Raw genomic sequence first — 19,117 nt, 5'->3', positions numbered from 1 at the left:
ATGGCAGAATCCAGAAAGAGGATTGCACCGGAAGACAACAAGGCAATGGTTGCCACTGAAGCACTGATTTACTTTCACGTATGGAGGAGCTACTTCCATTTATTTTTCCTAAAACTTTTCAAAGCTCTACCATTTCATTCCGGAAAAGACCATAAGCCATCAGTCTTATCCTCTCTATCGAATGTTGGAAGCAGCCTGAGTACAGTGGAAAGATCACTAAAGCTCTGGCCCCACCCCTCGATTGTTGGGAAACCTTGGACAAATGATAACTCTGAAACTTCAGTGTTTTCATTGGTTAAAACATGTGTAACAGGGTCGTTTATAGGAGAAAACTAGAATCATGTATATGAAGAAAGCACTATATGATATTTGCTAACATTTGCCCATGTTTCTAGATGTCAGGCCTTGTTTAAAAAGCTTACCTGTATTATCAAGTTCTGCCTTTAATTCTCTTATCAACCCTAAGATTAGGCACTATTATAATTCCTGATTTACAAATATGAAAACTAAGGTTCAGAGAGGTTAGTTTGCACTCAGTATAGATCGTGTGCACCATCTATGAATACACTTTTTTCAACTTCGTTAAAAAAAACCCACCAGAACATTACAGAATGAAGGTAAATGTAAAATGGGCTTAATAACGCTAGCCGGGATATCAAGAGAGTTAATTAGGCGCTAAACACTGAGAGCTAGTCCTGAGAAGCAGCAGAAAAGCTAGATCTCACGTGGGCCGTCAGCTGTCTCGGAAAGGGGGCGGGGACGCTGGCGCCCGAGACACGAGGGCACATCCGCCGAGAGGACCTAGGTAGTAGGAAATCTCAGAAATGAAGTGGGAAAATTTAAAGCACCGAAAACAAACTTTGCCTAGATTACAGTTTGAACCTGTAGCGTTCACTGCCTTTTACGAAGACAATGAGGCCTATTGATGAGGCTATTTCATTTGCTCGCTGAGAAACTCCCAGGGAACCGGGGAAACCAACCTGCGACCCATCTTACCCGCAAGCCGTCTCCCAAGGCAACTGGGAGGAGGCGTGGTCTGAGGATAGGTCCCGCCCTCTTTCTCCAACTCAAATAACGATTGGCTTGGAGGCGCGGCGGTGGCGCCGGGAGGCGGATCCAGGATCCCCAGCTCTGGCTGGGCCGCGCAGCCATTTTGGACTGTGTGGGTTTCCGGGACGTTGCGAGTGCGTCCTAGGCCTCGGGGGTTCCGCAGATTACAGGCCCAGGGCCCGCGTCCGAGTGTCAGGTTGGAGCCGGGAAACGTCCCAGGGGGTAGCGGCGGCGGGGGCAGGATGAGCGCGGAGGCGGCGGACCGGGAGGCGGCCACCTCCAGCCGGCCCTGCACCCCGCCGCAGACCTGCTGGTTCGAGTTCCTGCTGGAGGAGTCGCTGTTGGAGAAACATCTGCGTAAGCCCTGCCCGGGTAAGCGCGGCGCCTGCAGCTCGAGCGGAGCGGGACCCGGTCACCGGCGCTGCCCTCCCGTCTCTCACCATCCCGCGCCTTCTCGGCCACGAACCTGCGGCTCGGGAGGCGGGGACCGGAGCCGAGCTCTGGCTAGGCCCCCGGCTAAGTATTAAACACACCAGTGCAGGGGCACTGCTGTGGGAGGCCAAAGAAAGGCGCAAAACAAAGGAGCTTCCGCATCCACCCCCTTTTACTGTTCGGGGTTTTAACACCTGCGAGATGGCCTTGTGAGAGTATTTGGGTTGGGGAGGCTGGCTCGAGCCCTCCTCTTGACAGAACCCCGCACAGTTTGGGGAGATGGGGAGAAATCAACGATTCGGGGGCTGATCCTGACCCTAATTAGTTAACTATCTTAGGTTCCTATTTAACTGTTTTATTCCTCAACGAGGAGACTTTACCGACTCTTAATTATATATTTCAAAGTTAAGCTGTAAATCAAAATGAAGAAATCTTTGAAAGCAGAAAAAAACTACAGTTGCAAGATGGTTCTTGTATAATGATGATCATGATTAATATCCCAGTTAATGAGTACTCTCAGGGAAGGTGGAAAACGTCAGGCATTTCTGGAAAGAGGTACTGGCATGAAAAAGTAAGTTCCTTGGATGATATTTTGCTGATAAAGTTCGAATCCAGTTGTGGCTTGTTCAGTCTAATAGACTGGCTTTAGTCTCCTGGTGGAGACTGCTGTGCGAGAAGTTAGTGTACTTCACTTGGGCAGTTTTACCACCTATATTATATTATGTTCTTTTAATTAATTGATTTTGACTAACGTTTGTTGAGTCTTTCTGCGTGCCAGTCACTGTGCTTAATGCTTCATATCTGTTATCTCATTTAATCAGTCTTCATAGTAATCCTGTGAAGTAGGTGGCATTATCCTCTATTTTGCATGACAAACAGGTGCAGAGGTAACTTTATGCAGGCCCCACTAATTAAGCGTTAAAACAGTGATTCTAAAGATGACATCTCTTTCCTTTAATTGACATTCGTTGTTTGCTGAACTGGAAATCTATAACCATTATGTTCTTCCCTGTAAAGTGCTTTCTTCTGCAGGAATCTGTTATCCTTTCTTCCTTACACCCTTCCTGATCTTTCCCTTTAATCCCCAGGCACACTTCTTATAAATCATAATCCTTAGTTATTCTACCTACACAACTGTTTGGATTTTTTTTTAACTTTCTTTTTAATTGAAGTATAGTTGATGTACAATGTTTCAGGTGTACAGCAAAGTGATTACGATATATATATATATATATTCCTTTTCAGATACTTTTCCATTATAGGTTATTATAAGATATTGAATATAGTTCCCTGTACTATACGGTAGGTCCTTGTTTATTTTATATGTATCTGTCAATCCCAAATTCCTAATTTATCCCTCCCCCCCTTTCCCATTTGGTAACCATAAATTTGTTTTCTTTGTGAGTCTATTTCTGTTTTGTATTTTTTTTTTTTTTTTTTGTGGTATGCGGGCCTCTCACTGTTGTGGCCTCTCCCGTTGCGGAGCACAGGCTCCAGATGCGCAGGCTCAGCGGCCATGGCTCATGGGCCCAGCTGCTCTGTGGCATGTGGGATCTTCCCGGACCTGGGCACGAACCCATGTCCCCTGCATCAGCAGGCAGACTCTCAACCACTGCGCCACCAGGGAAGCCCCTATTTCTGTTTTGTAAATAAGTTCATTTGTATCACTTTTAGATTCCACATAAAATGATGTCATACGACATTTGTCTTTCTCTGTCTGATGTACTTTTCTTAGTATGATAATCTCTAGGTCCATCCATGTTGCTGCAGTAGCATAATTTCATTCTTTTTTATGGCTGAGTAATATTCCAATGTATATATGTACCACATCTTTATCCATTCATCTGTCAGCGGACACTTGGGTTATTTCCATGTCTTGGCTATTGTGAATAGTGCTGCTGTGAACTTATGGGTGCATGTATCTTTTCAAATTAGAGTTTTTGTCTTTTCCAGATATATGCCCAGGAGTGGGATTGCTGGATCATATAGTAACTTTATTTTTAATTTTTTAAGGAACCTCCATACTGTTTTCCATAGCGGCTGCACCAGTTTACATTCCTGTCAATCATGTAGGAGGGTTCCCTTCTTTCCACACCCTCTCCAGCATTTATTATTTGTAGACATTTTGGTGATGGCCCTTCTGACTGGTGTGCGGTGATACCTCATTGTAGTTTTGATTTGCATTTCTCTAATAGCGATATGGAGCATCTTTTCACATGCCTGTTGGCCTGTTTGGATTCCTTTGTGGTCAAAAACTAATACAGTGAATCCTTTGGATCTTCATAATTAGAACTTAAGTTCAAGAATTATTTTCTTTTAAATCCTAGATCCTGCACCAGTTCAACTTATAGTCCAGTTTTTGGAACAGGCTTCTAAACCTTCAGTTAATGAACAGAACCAAGTTCAACCTCCACCTGATAACAAGAGAAATCGTATTTTAAAGCTTCTTGCTCTTAAAGTTGCTGCACATTTGAAGTGGGACTTAGACATATTAGAGAAAAGGTATACAAGATTTAAATGAATTTATTTTTAGTACTGTTAGATATCTTGGTTTATTTCAATATGTGTTCTTATAATATTGGCCCTTAAAATGAAAATTATTTTTCTCTGCATTCTTGGTAAAATATGCAAGTAGTTTTCAAAAGGTGTAAGAAAATATTCGACTATTAGATGAATTTAAATAACCTTTTAAAGTATAAACTTGGTGTTATCAATAATGAGCCATTTTATTATTGTTCTTTTCTTTGATGTGCTAAGTAGGAAAGTCCATGCCTAAACAGTTTTAAATGTTCAGTTTACTTTTACATATCTGAAGAAAATGAATAAAAATTAATGATGCATGGTACATAATGTATGGATGATTCCTTATTGAATAATTCAGTTTATTTTACTGGGCATAAATCAATCACTGTCTCCCAAACTCTTAAGCTGTCTTATTAGAATCAGTGGTTATTTGTTTACAAATAAATAATTTCAAAGGCGTAGTTATAAAATGATTTGTTTTCATCCCCTTCTCACAATTGAAAAAGAAATACCTTATAGAACATTTGGGAAAATTCAGAAAATAAGAAATAATAGAGGAGGGGAGAGAAGTATTTTTAACATTTTTGTGTGATTTATTTTTAAACAAAATTGTGAACATATCTTATATACTGTTTTGATTTGTTTTATTTCATATAGCAGGATATCATGAACATTTTCCCATTTTGTTTTTGGAGTTTATTCCATTGTATAGATAATTTATTAACTGTTCCTCCATTGACAGTTTTCTCTAGTTTTTCACTTTTTTTTTTTTTTTTTTTTTACCGGTACCCGGGCCTCTCACTGTTGTGGCCTCTCCCGTTGCGGAGCACAGGCTCAGCAGCCATGGCTCGTGGGCCCAGCCGCTCCGCGGCATGTGGGATCTTCCCGGACCGGGGCACGAACCTGTGTCCCCTGCATCGGCAGGCGGACTCTCAACCATTGTGCCACCAGGGAAGCCCTAGTTTTTCACTTTTATTAATGACAGAGCCTTAAATGTCTATGTCCGTAAACTTTATCTGAATTTCGAGTTACAGCCTTAGTATAGATTGTTAAATTGCTTGGTCAAGTGGTATAAACATTTTTAAAGCACATTATGCATGTTACCAGATTGCATTCCAAGAGAGTTGTATTAGTTTATACTCACACTAGTAGTATTTAAACATTGTTTTTGCACCATATCTTCTATAGCATTAAAATTAGAATTAAAAAAAAAGTTTTATGCTTTAATCTAAGGGGAAACTTATCCATTAATAGATTTGAGGCATATCAACAGGTAGCAGTGTGTACAAAAAAGCATGATGTATGTGTTACACTTGGAAAATTGAGCATTGATTGGCTATTTGATGGTAAGCAATTAAAATTTTTTTAGATGTGAAATTTATACTGTCATTATGTTAGGAGGTAATTTTTTGGAGATATATTCTGAAATACTTGTGGAAAAAATGATTTAATATTGGGAATTTGCTTCACAATAATATGGGAAGGAGGGAAGTGGGTGGAGTGGAGATGAAACAAGATTGGCCATCAGTTGATAATTGTTGAAGCTGGATGATGGGCACATTGGGCTATATTATATTATTCTGTCTACTTTTGTATATGTTTAAATTGTTTTCATAATGAAAGCTTAAAAAATCTTTTTGAATTTGATAGGTATATTTTCATATAAGTTGTTGAAACAGGTTAATAAAATGGTCTGTAGATTTACTCCTTTAACAGTATAATTACTTTGAGTGAAAATACTGAATTGTGTATTTTGTGATTACACAGCTTATATATCTTTTGATTCTTCCTTTTTAAGTTTGTCTGTTCCAGTATTGAATATGTTACTAAATGAACTGCTGTGCATCAGTAAAGTTCCTCCCGGAACAAAGCACATAGACATGGATCTGGCCACTTTACCTCCAACCACTGCCATGGCTATACTTCTCTACAATAGATGGTAAATGTTTTCATAAACCTGAAATGTGTTGGGCAGCCTCTCTTTAATTGCACTCTGACTTCCAGGGATATGCTTTTGAGTTACTCCTTCTACTCTAGGGATCTCTCAGAGGATCTTGGAAACAGTGAATCTGTTGGTGGAGAAAATTTATGACTGCATAGATGAAAAGAATTCTGATAAAGATGTGGATGACTTACAAAGTTTTTATTATATATCAATTAGAATTTCAGATAGTTTTTAAGTTTTCTAAGGAGCACTTGAAAAAAAACTTGAAGTGATATTTACAGTGTGTTAACTTTTGGTTTTTTGGTCTTTTTTACAGGGCAATTAGGACAATTGTTCAAAGTAGTTTTCCTGTCAAACAACCAAAACCTGGACCTCCTCAGTTAAGTGTGTAAGTTGGCCATTTTTTTTTTTCTTAGATTCCATATATATGTGTTAGCATACGGTATTTGTCTTTCTCTCTCTGACTTACTTCACTCTGTATGACAGACTCTAGGTCCATCCACCTCACTACAAATAACTCTATTTCGTTTCTTTTTATGGCTGAGTAATATTCCATTGTATATATGTGCCACATCTTCTTTATCCATTCTTTCGATGATGGGCACTTAGGTTGTTTCCATCTCCTGGCTATTGTAAATAGAGCTGCAATGAACATTTTGGTACATGACTCTTTTTGAATTATGGTTTTCTCAGGGTATATGCCCAGTAGTGGGATTGTTGGGTCATTTGATAGTTCTATTTGTAGTTTTTTAAGGAAGCTCCATACTGTTCTCCATAGTGGCTGTACCAATTCACATTCCTACCAGCAGTGCAAGAGTGTTTGCTTTTCTCCACCCCCTCTCCAGCATTTATTGTTTCTAGATTTTTTGATGATGGCCATTCTGACCAGTGTGAGATATCTCATTGTAGTTTTGATTTGCATTTCTCTAATGATTAATGATGTTGAGCATTCTTTCATGTGTTTGTTGGCAATCTGTATATCTTCTTTGGAGAAATGTCTATTTAGGTCTTCTGCCCATTTTTGGAATGGTTGTTTGTTTTTTTGTTATTGAGCTGCATGAGCTGCTTATAAATTTTGGAGATTAATCCTTTGTCAGTTGCTTCATTTGCAAATATTTTCTCCCATTCTGAGGGTTGTCTTTCTGTCTTGTTTATGGTTTCCTTTGCTGTGCAAAAGCTTTGAAGTTTCATTAGGTCCTATTTGTTTATTTTTGTTTTTATTTCCATTTCTCTAGGAGGTGGGTCAAAAAGGATCTTGCTGTGATTTATGTCATAGAGTGTTCTGCCTATGTTTTCCTCTAAGAGTTTGATAGTTTCTGGCCTTACCGTTTAGGTCTTTAATCCATTTTGAGCTTATTTTTGTGTATGTTGTTAGGGAGTGTTCTAATCTCATTCTTTTACATGTAGCTGTCCAGTTTTCCCAGCAGCACTTATTGAAGAGGTTTTCCTTTCTCCACTGTACATTCCTGCCTCCTTTATCAAAGATAAGGTGACCATATGTGCGTGGGTTTATCTCTGGACTTTCTATCCTGTTCCATTGGTCTGTCTTTATGCTTTTGTGCCAGTACCATACTGTCTTTATTACTGTAGCTTTGTAGTATAGTCTGAAGTCAGGGAGCCTGATTCCTTCAGCTCCGTTTTTCGTTCTCAAGATTGCTTTGGCTATTCGGAGTCTTTTGTGTTTCCATACAAACTGTGAAATTTTTTGTTCTAGTTCTGTGAAAAATGCCAGTGGTAGTTTCGTAGGGATTGCATGAATCTGTAGATTGCTTTGGGTAGTATAGTCATTTTCACAATGTTGATTCTTCCAATCCAAGAACATGGTATATCTCTCCATCTATTTGTATTATCTTTACTTTCTTTCGTCAGTGTATTATAATTTTCTGCATACAGGTCTTTTGTCTCCTTAGGTAGGTTTATTCCTAGATATTTTATTCTTTTTGTTGCAGTGGTAAATGGGAGTGTTTTCTTGATTTCACTTTCAGATTTTTCATCATTAGTGTATAGGAGTGCCAGAGATTTCTGTGCATTAATTTTGTATCCTGCTACTTTACCAAATTCATTGATTAGCTCTAGTAGTTTTCTGGTAGCATCTTTAGGATTCTCTGTGTATAGTGTCATGTCATCTGCAAACAGTGACAGCTTTACTTCTTCCTTTCCAATTTGGATTCTTTTTATTTCCTTTTCTTCTCTGATTGCTGTGGCTAAATCTTCCAAAACTGTGTTGAATAAGAGTGGTGAGAGTGGGCAACCTTGTCTTGTTACTGATCTTAGTGGAAAAGCTTTCAGTTTTTCACCATTGAAGACAATGTTGGCTGTGGGTTTGTCATATATGGCCTTTATTATGTTGAGGAAAGTTCCCTCTATGCCTACTTTCTAAAGTAGGTTTTTATCATAAATGGATGTTGAATTCTGTTGAAAGCTTTCTCTGCATCTATTGAGATGATCATATGGTTTTTCTCTTTCAATTTGTTAATATGGTGTATCACGTTGATTGATTGGCGTATATTGAAGAATCCTTGCATTCCCGGAATAAACCCCACTTGATCATGGTGTATGATCCTTTTAATGTGCTGTTGGATTCTGTTTGCTAGTATTTTGTTGAGGATTTTTGCATCTATGTTCATCAGTGATATTGGCTTGTAATTTTCTTTCTTTGTGGCATCCTTGTCTGGTTTTGGTATCAGGGTGATGGTGGCCTCGTAGAATGAGTTTGGGAGTGTTCCTCCCTCTGCTATGTTCTCGAAGAGTTTGAGAAGGATAGGTGTTAGCTCTTCTCTAAATGTTTGATAGAATTCGCCTGTGAAGCCATCTGGTCCTGGGCTTTTGTTTGTTGGAAGATTTTTAATCACAGTTTCAATTTCAGTGCTTGTGATTGGTCTGTTCATATTTTCTATTTCTTCCTGATTCAGTCTTGGCAGGTTGTGCATTTCTAAGAATTTGTCCATTTCTTCCAGGTTGTCCATTTTATTGGCATAGAGTTGCTTGTAGTAATCTCTCATGATCTTTTGTATTTCTGCAGTGTCAGTTGTTACTTCTCCTTTCTCATTTCTAATTCTATTGATTTGAGTCTTCTGCCTTTTATGCTTGATGAGTCTGGCTAATGGTTTATCAATTTTCTCTATCTTCTCAAAGAACCAGCTTTTAGTTTTATTGATCTTTGCTATCATTTCCTTCATTTCTTTTTCATTTATTTCTGATCTGATTTTTATGATTTCTTTCCTTCTGCTAACTTTGGGTTTTTTTTCTTCTTCTTTCTCTAATTGCTTTAGGTGCAAGGTTAGGTTGTTTATTCAAGATGATTCCTGTTTCTTAAGGTGGGATTGTATTGCTATAAACTTCCCTCTTAGAACTGCTTTTGCTGCATCCCATAGGTTTTGGGTTGTCATGTCTCCATTGTCATTTGTTTCTAGGTATTTTTTGATTTCCTCTTTGATTTCTTCAGTGATCACTTCGTTATTAAATAGTGTATTGTTTAGCCTCCACGTGTTTATAGTTTTTACAGATCTTTTCCTGTAACTGATATGTAGTCTCATAGCGTTGTGTTCGGAAAAGATACTTGATACAATTTCAATTTTCTGAAATTTACCAAGGCTTGCTTTGTGACCCAAGATGTGATCTATCCTGGAGAATGTTCCATGAGCACTTGAGAAAAATGTGTATTCTGTTGTTTTTGGATGGAATGTCCTATAAATACAAATGAAGTCCATCTTGTTTAATGTATCATTTAAAGCTTGTGTTTCCTTATTTATTTTCATTTTCTGTCCATTGGTGAACGTGGGGTGTTAAAGTCCCCTACAATGAATGTGTTACTGTCGATTTCCCCTTTTATGACTGTTAGTATTTGCCTTATGTATTGAGGTGCTCCTATGTTGGGTGCATAAATATTTACAATTGTTATATCTTCTTCTTGGATCGATCCCTTGATCATTATGTAGTGTCCCTCTTTGTCTTTTCTAACAATCTTTATTTTAAAGTCTATTTTGTCTGATATGAGAATTTCTACTCCAGCTTTCTTTTGGTTTCCATTTGCATGGAATATCTTTTTCCATCGCCTTACTTTCGGTCTGTATGTGTCTAGGTCTGAAGTGGGTCTCTTGTAGACAGCATATATATGGGTCTTGTTTTTGTATCCATTCAGCCAGTCTGTGTCTTTTGGTGGGAGCATTTAATCCATTTACATTTAAGGTAATTATTGATATGTATGTTCCTATTCCCATTTTCTTAATTGTTTTGTGTTTGTTATTGTAGGTCTTTTCCTTCTCTTGTGTTTCTTGCCTAGAGAAGTTCCTTTAACATTTGTTGTAAAGCTGGTTTGGTGGTGCTGAACTCTCTCAGCTTTTGCTTGTCTGTAAAGGTTTTAATTTTTCCATCAAATCTGAATGAGATCCTTGCTGGGTAGAGTAATCTTGGTTGTAGGCTTTTCTCCTTCATCACTTTAAATGTGTCCTACCAGTCCCTCCTGGCTTGCAGAGTTTCTGCTGAAAGATCAGCTGTTAACCTTATGGGGATTCCTTTGTGTGTTATTTGTTGTTTTTCCCTTGCTGCTTTTAATATGTTTTCTTTTTATTTAATTTTTGACAGTTTGATTAATATGTGTCTTGGCGTGTTTCTCCTTGGATTTATCCTGTATGGGATTCTCTGTTCTTCCTGGACTTGATTAACTATTTCCTTTCCCACATTAGGGAAATTTTCAACTATAACCTCTTCAAATATTTTCTCAGTCCCTTTCTTTTTCTCTTCTTCTGGAACCCCTATAATTCGAATGTTGGTGCGTTTAATGTCGTCCCAGAGGTCTCTGAGACCGTCCTCAGTTCTTTTCATTCTTTTTTCTTTATTCTGCTCTGCAGTAGTTATTTCCACTATTTTACTTCCAGGTCACTTATCCGTTCTTCTGCCTCAGTTATTCTGCTATTGATCCCATCTAGAGTATTTTTAATTTCATTTATTGTGTTGTTCATCGTTGCTTGTTTCATCTTTAGTTCTTCTAGGTCCTTGTTAAATGTTTCTTGCATTTTCTCTGTTTCCAAGATTTTGGAACATCTTTACTATCATTATTCTGAATTCTTTTTTAGGTAGACTGTGTATTTCCTCTTCATTTTTTAGGTCTGGTGGGTTTTTATCTTGCTCCTTCATCTGCTGTGTGTTTTTCTGTCTTCTCATTTTGCTTATCTTACTGTGTTTGGGGTCTCCTTTTTGCAGGCTGCAGGTTCCTAGTTCTCATTGTTTTTGGTGTCTCTCCCCAGTGGCTAAAGTTGGTTCAGTGGGTTGTGTAGGCTTCGTGGTGGAGGGGACTAGTGCCTGTGTTCTGGTGGATGAGGCTGGATCTTGTCTTTCTGGTGGTATGTTTTGGGGTGTCTGTGGAGTTTTTATGATTTTAGGCAGCCTCTCTGTTAATGGGTAGGGTTGTGTTCCTGTTTTGCTAATTGTTTGGCATAGGGTGTCCAGCACTGTAGCTTGCTGGTTTTTGAGTTAAGCTGGGTTCTGGTGTTGAGATGGAGATCTCTGGGAGATTTTCACCGTTTGATATTACGTGGAGCTGGGAGGACTCTTGTGGACCAGTGTCCTGAAGTTGGCTCTCCCACCTCAGAGGCACAGCACTGACTCCTGGCTGCAGCACCAAGAGCCTTTCATCCACATGGCTCAGAATAAAAGGGAGAAAAAGTAGAAAGAAAGGAAGAAAGAAAGAAAGAGAATAAAATAAGATAAAATGAAGTAAGATAAAATAATTAAAATAAAAAATAATTATTAAGAAAAAAAATTAAAAAAATAAAAAACAAAAAGGACGGATAGAACCCTAGGACAAATGGTGAAAGCAAAGCTATACAGACAAAATCTCACACAGAAGCATATGCATACACACTCACAAAAAGAGGAAAACGGGAAAAAATCATAAATCTTGCTCTCAAAGTCCACCTCCTCAATTTGGGATGATTCGTTGTCTATTCATGTATTCCACAGATGCAGGGTACATCAAGTTGATTGTGGAGCTTTAATCCGCTGCTCCTGAGGCTGCTGGGAGAGATTTCCCTTTCTCTTCTTTGTTCACACATCTCCCGGGGCTAAGCTTTGGATTTGGCCCCGCCTCTGTGTGTAGGTCACTGGAGGTCATCTGTTCTTCGCTCAGACAGGACGGGGTTAAAGGAGCCGTTGACTCGGGGGCTCTGGCTCACTCAGGCTGGGGGGAGGGAGGGGTGCGGTTGCGGGGTGAGCCTGCGGTGGCAGAGGCCGGCGGGACGTTGCACCAGCCTGAGGCGTGCCGTGTGTTCTCCCAGGGAAGTTGTCCCTGGATCCCGGGAACCTGGCAGTGGCGGGCTGCACAGGCTCCCCGGAAGCAGGGTGTGGATAGTGACCTGTGCTCGCACACAGGCTTCTTGGTGGTGGCAGCAGCAGCCTTAGCGTCTCATGCCCGTCTCTGGGGTCTGGACTGTTAGCCGCGGCTTGCGCCCGTCTCTGGAGTTCCTTAAAGCAGTGCTCTTAATCCCCTCTCCTTGTGCACCAGGAAACAAAAAGGGAAGAAAAAGTCTCTTGCCTCTTCGGCAGGTCCAGACTTTTCCCCCGACTCCCTCCCGGCTAGCTGTGGTGCACTAACCCCCTGCAGGCTGTGTTCACGCCGCCAACCCCAGTCCTCTCCTTGCGCTCCGACCGAAGCCCCATCCTCAGCTAGCAGCCCCACCTGCCCCAGCGGGTGAGCAGACAAGCCTCTCGGGCTGGTGAGTGCCGGTCGGCACCAATCCTCTGTGCGGGAATCTCTCCGCTTTGCCCTCTGCACCCCTGTGGCTGTGCTCTCCTCCGCGGCTTCGAAGCTCCCCCCTCCGCCACCTGCAGTCTCTGCTCGCGAAGGGGCTTCCTAGTGTGTGGAAACCTTTCCTCCTTCACAGCTCCCTCCCACTGGTGCAGGTCCCATCCCTATTCTTTTGTCTCTGTTTTTCCTTTTTTCTTTTGCCCTACCCAGGTATGTGGGGAGTTTCTTGCCTTTTGGGAGGTCTGAGGTCTTCTGCCAGCGTTCAGTAGGTGTTCTGTAGGAGTTGTTCCACGTGTAGATGTATTTCTGGTGTATCTGTGGGGAGGAAGGTGATCTCTGGGTCTTACTCCTCTGCCGTCTTTCCCCTGTCTCCCTAGCACAGTTTAAATGCCTAAGAAATATCTGATAAGTAAATGAATAAATGGAAGAAATCATTATTTCTAGGCAACATTATTTTGTAATGCTACCTACAAATGTCATCTAAAAATATCATGAGTAGAGGGACCCTGGTGGCGCAGTGGTTAAGAATCCGCCTGCCAGTGCTGGGGACATGGGTTTGAGCTCTGGTCCAGGAAGATCCCACATGTCGTGGAGCAGCTAAACCCGTGCGCCACTACTGAGCCTGAGCCTGAGCAACTACTGAGGCTGCACTCTAGAGCCTGCAAGCCACAACTAGTGAAGTCCGTGGGCCTAGAAGCCTGTGCTCCGCGACAAGAGAAGCCACTGCAATGAAAAGCCCACACGCAGCAACGAAGACCCAGTGCAGCCAAAAATAAAAATAAATTAAAGTATATATATCTCATTATTAGAAAATCATTTTCTGGGTAATGTTTTGATGCTTAGCATTTGTTATATTTTTGTTTGTTTGCATGTCTGTATAACCATGCAGATGTTTATCTTTTGTTACTTTTTAAACACCAAAAAACTGAGGAAATGAATAAATGAAGAAGTAAAAAAAAAAAAAAAATGGAGAGGTTTTTTTTTTAATACAAAGTAAATGAGAAAATAATGGTAAAGGAGCATCAGCATTGAGTTTTTGTTTGTTTTTTAAGCATGAAAAGAAGTAGCATTAAAAACATTTTTATTTAAATTCAACCTCACTTTCAAGAATTATCTTTAAGTTTTGAATTTTCAGTCTTTCAAGTAATGTTTGATACTCTTCAATCATTTCTCTTTTAGTATGAATCAGATGCAACAGGAGAAAGAGCTAACAGAAAATATTTTGAAAGTGGTGAGTATTGGCATCAGTTATACTCTAACCTTTCTGGGACATATTTAGAGCATGTGTAGGTGCTTCTTCTAATCTTAGGGATATAAGAGTTGGCAAGGTCTAGATGCAGTGGCATTTACATTTTTACTTGTTAGAACATAGTTTGGTAATATTCTAAATAGTACATTAAAAAAAAATTAATTAATTTTGGCTGTGCTGGGTCTTTGTTGCTGTGCCCGGGCTTTCTCTAGTTGCGGTGAGCAGCGGCTTCTCTTCATTGTGGTGTGCGGGCTTCTTATTGTGGTGGCTTCTCTTTGTTGCAGAGCACGGGCTCTAGGCACACGGGCTTCAGTAGTGGTGGCTCGTGGGCTCTGGGGTGCAGGCTCAGTAGTTGTGGCGCATGGGCTTAGTTGCTCTGCGGCATGTGGGATCTTCCTGGACCAGGGCTCAAACCCGTGTCCCCTGCATTGGCAGGCGGATTCTAACCACTGCGCCACCAGGGAAGGCCCCTGTGTGCAGGATCTTTTAGTTGTGGCATGCAGGATCTTTAGTTGCAGCATGCAAACTCTTAGTTGCGGCATGTGGGATGTAGTTCCCTGACCAGGGATCAAACCCAGGCCCCCTGCACTGGGAGCGTGGAGTCTTAGCCACTGGACCACCAGGGAAGTCCCTCTTTTTTTTTTTTAAGGTAATTTTAACAAATATAATTGCACTCCTGCTATGTTAGAAACATTTTTAAAATAGATTAATACACTAAGCTACTAAGTATCCTGTAAATATTTTTTGATTAATATAGTCCAGTGCTGCCATTTTTGTATTTCAATAATTTGTTTATTGAACTTTTGTAGCTAAAAGAACAAGCTTCTGATTCTATCTTGGTACTAGAGGCAGCCCTTAAATTAAACAAGGATCTTTATGTCCACACGATGAGAACGCTAGATTTATTGGCCATGGAGCCAGGCGTGGTAAATGGAGAGACTGAGAGTTCCACTGTTGGACTGAAAATCAAAACCGAGGAGATGCAGTGCCAGGTATTTATTTCAGTATTTAATCAACGCGTGGCAAATTTTTGGAAAATCTTATTTTTAATTAGAATTTATTTCTGCCCTTGTCCCTTTGATTTTGACTTCAGATGCTATTAAGACTTCGCATTGCATTTAATTTGTGAATTTTATAAGACCTCACTTGAAATTTTTCTAAAAGAAATGCAAGGAAAATTTCATTTGATCTTTTGTCTCTGAACTGGTTTCCCAGTTGTATTTAGGAGACTGACAATGCATGAATATGTAACTAATTTACAGTTCATTCATATTATTAGAAATCTAATCATACCAAAAAAACAAAACAAAACTAATATTGTACTAGACTTTGAGAAATGTGGGCTACTAGAGAAACACCTAGTTTTTCAAAGATCTTAAGGTTGCCTGCTTTCTGTAACTCTGTGCTGTAATTCCTTTGTTGCTTTCAGTTGTTGTTTGTTGTTAGATATTTTTTGTATTGATGTCTTCTTTTTCCCTGCTGGATTGTAAACTCTTTGAGGTCTCTTTTTTAAATATATTTGCCTCTTTCTCACTTTCCAGCACAGACTCTTGAGTATAATAAAAATTTTAAAATATTTGATGATTGCCTAGAGAGGGCCACTAGCCTTTTACATTCTGTGTTCTTTTTACATTTTATGTTCATTGTGTGAGTTGGCATGACTTCTTTAATCACTATTTCCCAATCCTGAAATGGCAGAAATAGCTCTGACTTTAAAGGGTTTGGAGGTACCTTTTCAGATTAGCTCGTTCTGGAGGTGAAAATAATCCCTTTTCAAGACTTGTTAAGATGGAGTCTTGTACAGTAGGAGGAGGAGTCAAGAGGCATTGACAGTTGGCAACCACTTTAAATGGTCAATTAAACTTCCATGGAGGAGGTTTCTGGTACTGTCATATCTTATACTCACTGAGTCTGTTTAAAAGTCTTGGTAACATGTCTGATTTTCACAATGTAGTGGATGATATGACCTGAAAAAACAGAACTCTTACATAAATGTGCTAGGTAAACCCTATCAAATATTCTTTTAATTACGTAGCTGAGCCATAATTTCTGTTTTTTGAATAGCAAATTAGTACTAATACTCATTTCCTGGCATGTTAATGTTTAAAGTGCATTTGCAGTCTTTATGTTACTAAAATTTACCTGACTCAAAAGAAAAATCTTCAATTTTTCCTTAGTTAAACCATAAGTATTACTGTCCTTCAGGGCAGCTTCATTAGCAGATTTGGTTTTTTTTGTTTTGTTTTCATCTATTGACCACATCTTAACTGTAGAATTTAAAGTCGTTTTAATGGCTAGTCAGTATAATTATACTTGAAAGTATCTTTTTGGTATCTTGTACTCTGCCTGGAAAGGGAAATTATATGTAACTATAATATGTATGCATATGTATGTGTGTTTATGTGTGTTTAAATCTTTCTCTATTATGTATACACACACATACTATTTTTAAAAATTGCTTTAGCACTCTTTTACCCTAGATGGAAGGAAGCGCTCTAGAATGAAAATCAGCCCAACATTAAATGTGGATTAAATAGTGCAAAGCAGTATTCTAGAGGCTGAGAAGAATTAATCTTGATTTGTTGAACAGGGCAGAATAGCATCTGTAATGCATATCAGTAAAGAGTAGATCAGTCATGAATACCAGAGACTATTACAGCTTAGGAGTTCAGAGGGGGCATGAGTATCTGTTGGCTAAGGTTGGTTTGGTGTAAATGGAAATACGGGGTGTGGAATGAAGTTCATTTGTAGATCTGATGTGAATGGGGAATTGAGAAAACTGGTGTGATTGAAACAGAGGAGAATAGAGAGGTTTGGAGAGAGAAATTAGTCCAGATTCTGAGACCCTTGAAGATCAGGCCTTGGGGTTTGAACTTTCTCTTACCTGGGGGAATAATCTGAAGGCTTTTTAAGAAAGTCATATTGAGAAGACAGATCAGTCAGCCTTGTGTAGAGTAAATTTGAGATAGAGTATTAGGAACCTAGAGATCTGGCTTCAAGTCTGCGCTCTGCCAGTGTTTGGTTATATGCTCTTTAGCAGAGATGTTACTTTCTGGACCTTAGTGTTCTTGTTCATAAAATGGCCAAGTCGAACTCAGTCTTTGAGTTCTGCATTCAGTAAATCTAGGTATCAATTTATGAACGTTCTTGGAAAAATATACAAGTTCTATTAGAAAAGGACAACTGGAAATGCACTATCGTTTTATAGTCATTAATTCAAACTTCTCAATATTTTATTCTGGCCAGTTCTGTGATAGTAGACATTTGCCCCTTCTGTCCCTTTTGGAGAGACACCCCGGTGGCTGTCCCCCTATTCTATGTTAGAAGAACCCCGTACCTTCTGAGACTTGATGGGAGGCAGAGCCTGTTTCCTATAATAAAACTGAAAACTCCAGACACTAGCATTCTCTAGCCCTTATCCTGCTCCAGGGCAAGTGTGTCACATAGGTGTGACAGACAGATACATTTAGTTTAGACTGAATTAGGAGCTAGCTCATAAGTCAGTGAAGTGGAGAGGGTAGATAATCCGTTGTGCTGGTGGGCCAAGAGCAACAGTGACAGTAAAATCTAGTTTCCAGGGGCAGCCCTGGCAGAAGTGGAGCTGCTGCTCTCAGTGTCTAGTGCTGGTGGCTGCAGGTGACATGATCTGTGGAGTCTAGTGTTGAGGTGGCTGCAGTGGTGTTTCACTGCATCAGTTTTGGTTCTTGTTCTGGCTGCTTGCTTCCCTTCCCCTGTTTGTTTTCCAAGCCTGATTCTTTGGCTTTCCCAATAAATCTGTAGGCCACCTGACATCCTGAGGGTAAATCTGTTTTCTGCTTAATTCAGTCAGAGTTGACTTCTGTTGCTCGTGACTAAGAACATTGATTGTTTCACTGCTCATTGAAATGGTTTTTTCTTTTTTGCTGTATGTGTACCTGTGTTTTGCCTTTGAGTTTTGTCAGCTCTTAAGTTCATGAAAAATTACTGAGCAAATTGGTATTCATTACCATTTTAGGTGTGTTATGATTTGGGTGCAGCATACTTCCAGCAAGGCTCTACAAATCCAGCTGTCTATGAAAATGCCAGAGAAAAATTTTTTAGAACCAAAGAACTAATTGCAGAGGTAAATACAGTCATAACAGGCATATGATTTTCAGTTCTTTAAAACATCTATATGTTTTTTGGCTTGAATTTTTCTGATGATAAAAAAACCCAGTAAGTGTTCATTGTTGTAAATTTGGTAGTTCAAAAAAGTAGTGAAAACATCAGAAAAAATCTGTAATACCCCTTTTGTGGTTTTAGCTTATTTTTTTCCAGTTTTTATTCTTTATGTTTTTATACAGTTAAGCTCATGCTGTAATATACTATTTTGTATCTTGCTTAAATATTTGAATAGATATTTTAAATGTATTCTGTTATATAGTTGTGCTGTGATTTCATTTTCCTAATGTTTGGGCATTTGGATTGTTTACTGTTTTTATTATAAAGTTGCAAAATTTATATCTCCAAGCATAAATTTTTGTTTGGACTTTAGATACTTTCAAGTTAAATTCCTGTAAGTAGAATTACCATGTCAATGGTCATTATTTTTTTTAAAGGATGTAATATGTAAAGCCAAATTGCTTGCTAGGTACATTTCTCCAAAGGCACTCCAATCAGCAGTGAATTTTTTTAAATTGCTAATTTGATGTGATCTAGAATATCTTTAAAAAATTTGCATTTCCTTGGTTCCTAGTAGGGTAAACATTTTCATGTGTTTGTTGTTTGCATTTTTCTTTTTGTGATTCAGAAAACTTAATTTTAAAGTATATAACTAGGTTTCTGTATGCCTGGTGCCCAGAAAAATTGCCACTTCAATCTTTCCTTTCTTCACCAGAGACATTGATTAAATGTACTAGAGATTTACTTTATTGGGAATCCCCATTTTACTTTGCCTGGGGCACTCATCAGATTTCTAATTTTATGGCATTTCAGGTATAGTAGTTTAAAACTTTAATTTTTTAAAAAAGTGTGTCTCTTAAAAAAATTTTTTTGTTTTGGTGGAAGCATTTCTGTTTATTCCACTTGAGTGAAGATTGAGTTTTCTTTGCTGCCCCCTTTAAATCTCTGCAAGTATATGTATTTTAAAATATTTTAAGCTCGTTTTTAACAGTGTTCACTCTTTGTTAGTATCTTAATTTTCATACTTACATAG

General features: G+C 39.1%; 1 protein-coding gene across 1 annotated transcript in view; it reads left to right on the top strand.

The window, feature by feature from the left end:
- The first annotated feature begins 1,128 nt into the window (after positions 1-1,128).
- Positions 1,129-19,117, top strand: part of INTS8 (integrator complex subunit 8) — a 53,022-nt gene continuing 35,033 nt past the window's right edge. Inside the window, exons 1-7 of the mRNA XM_067711739.1 lie at positions 1,129-1,422; positions 3,810-3,984; positions 5,804-5,944; positions 6,267-6,338; positions 13,875-13,926; positions 14,754-14,936; positions 17,939-18,046. Of these exons, the coding sequence (XP_067567840.1) occupies positions 1,293-1,422; positions 3,810-3,984; positions 5,804-5,944; positions 6,267-6,338; positions 13,875-13,926; positions 14,754-14,936; positions 17,939-18,046 (861 nt within the window). The 5' untranslated portion in view covers positions 1,129-1,292. The remainder of the gene's footprint in view (positions 1,423-3,809; positions 3,985-5,803; positions 5,945-6,266; positions 6,339-13,874; positions 13,927-14,753; positions 14,937-17,938; positions 18,047-19,117) is intronic.

This window comes from Pseudorca crassidens, chromosome 17 (assembly GCF_039906515.1).
Source record: "Pseudorca crassidens isolate mPseCra1 chromosome 17, mPseCra1.hap1, whole genome shotgun sequence".
Lineage (NCBI taxonomy): Eukaryota > Metazoa > Chordata > Mammalia > Artiodactyla > Delphinidae > Pseudorca > Pseudorca crassidens.
Note: the sequence above shows the minus strand (reverse complement) of the source record. Positions and strands in the feature narration are given on the sequence as shown.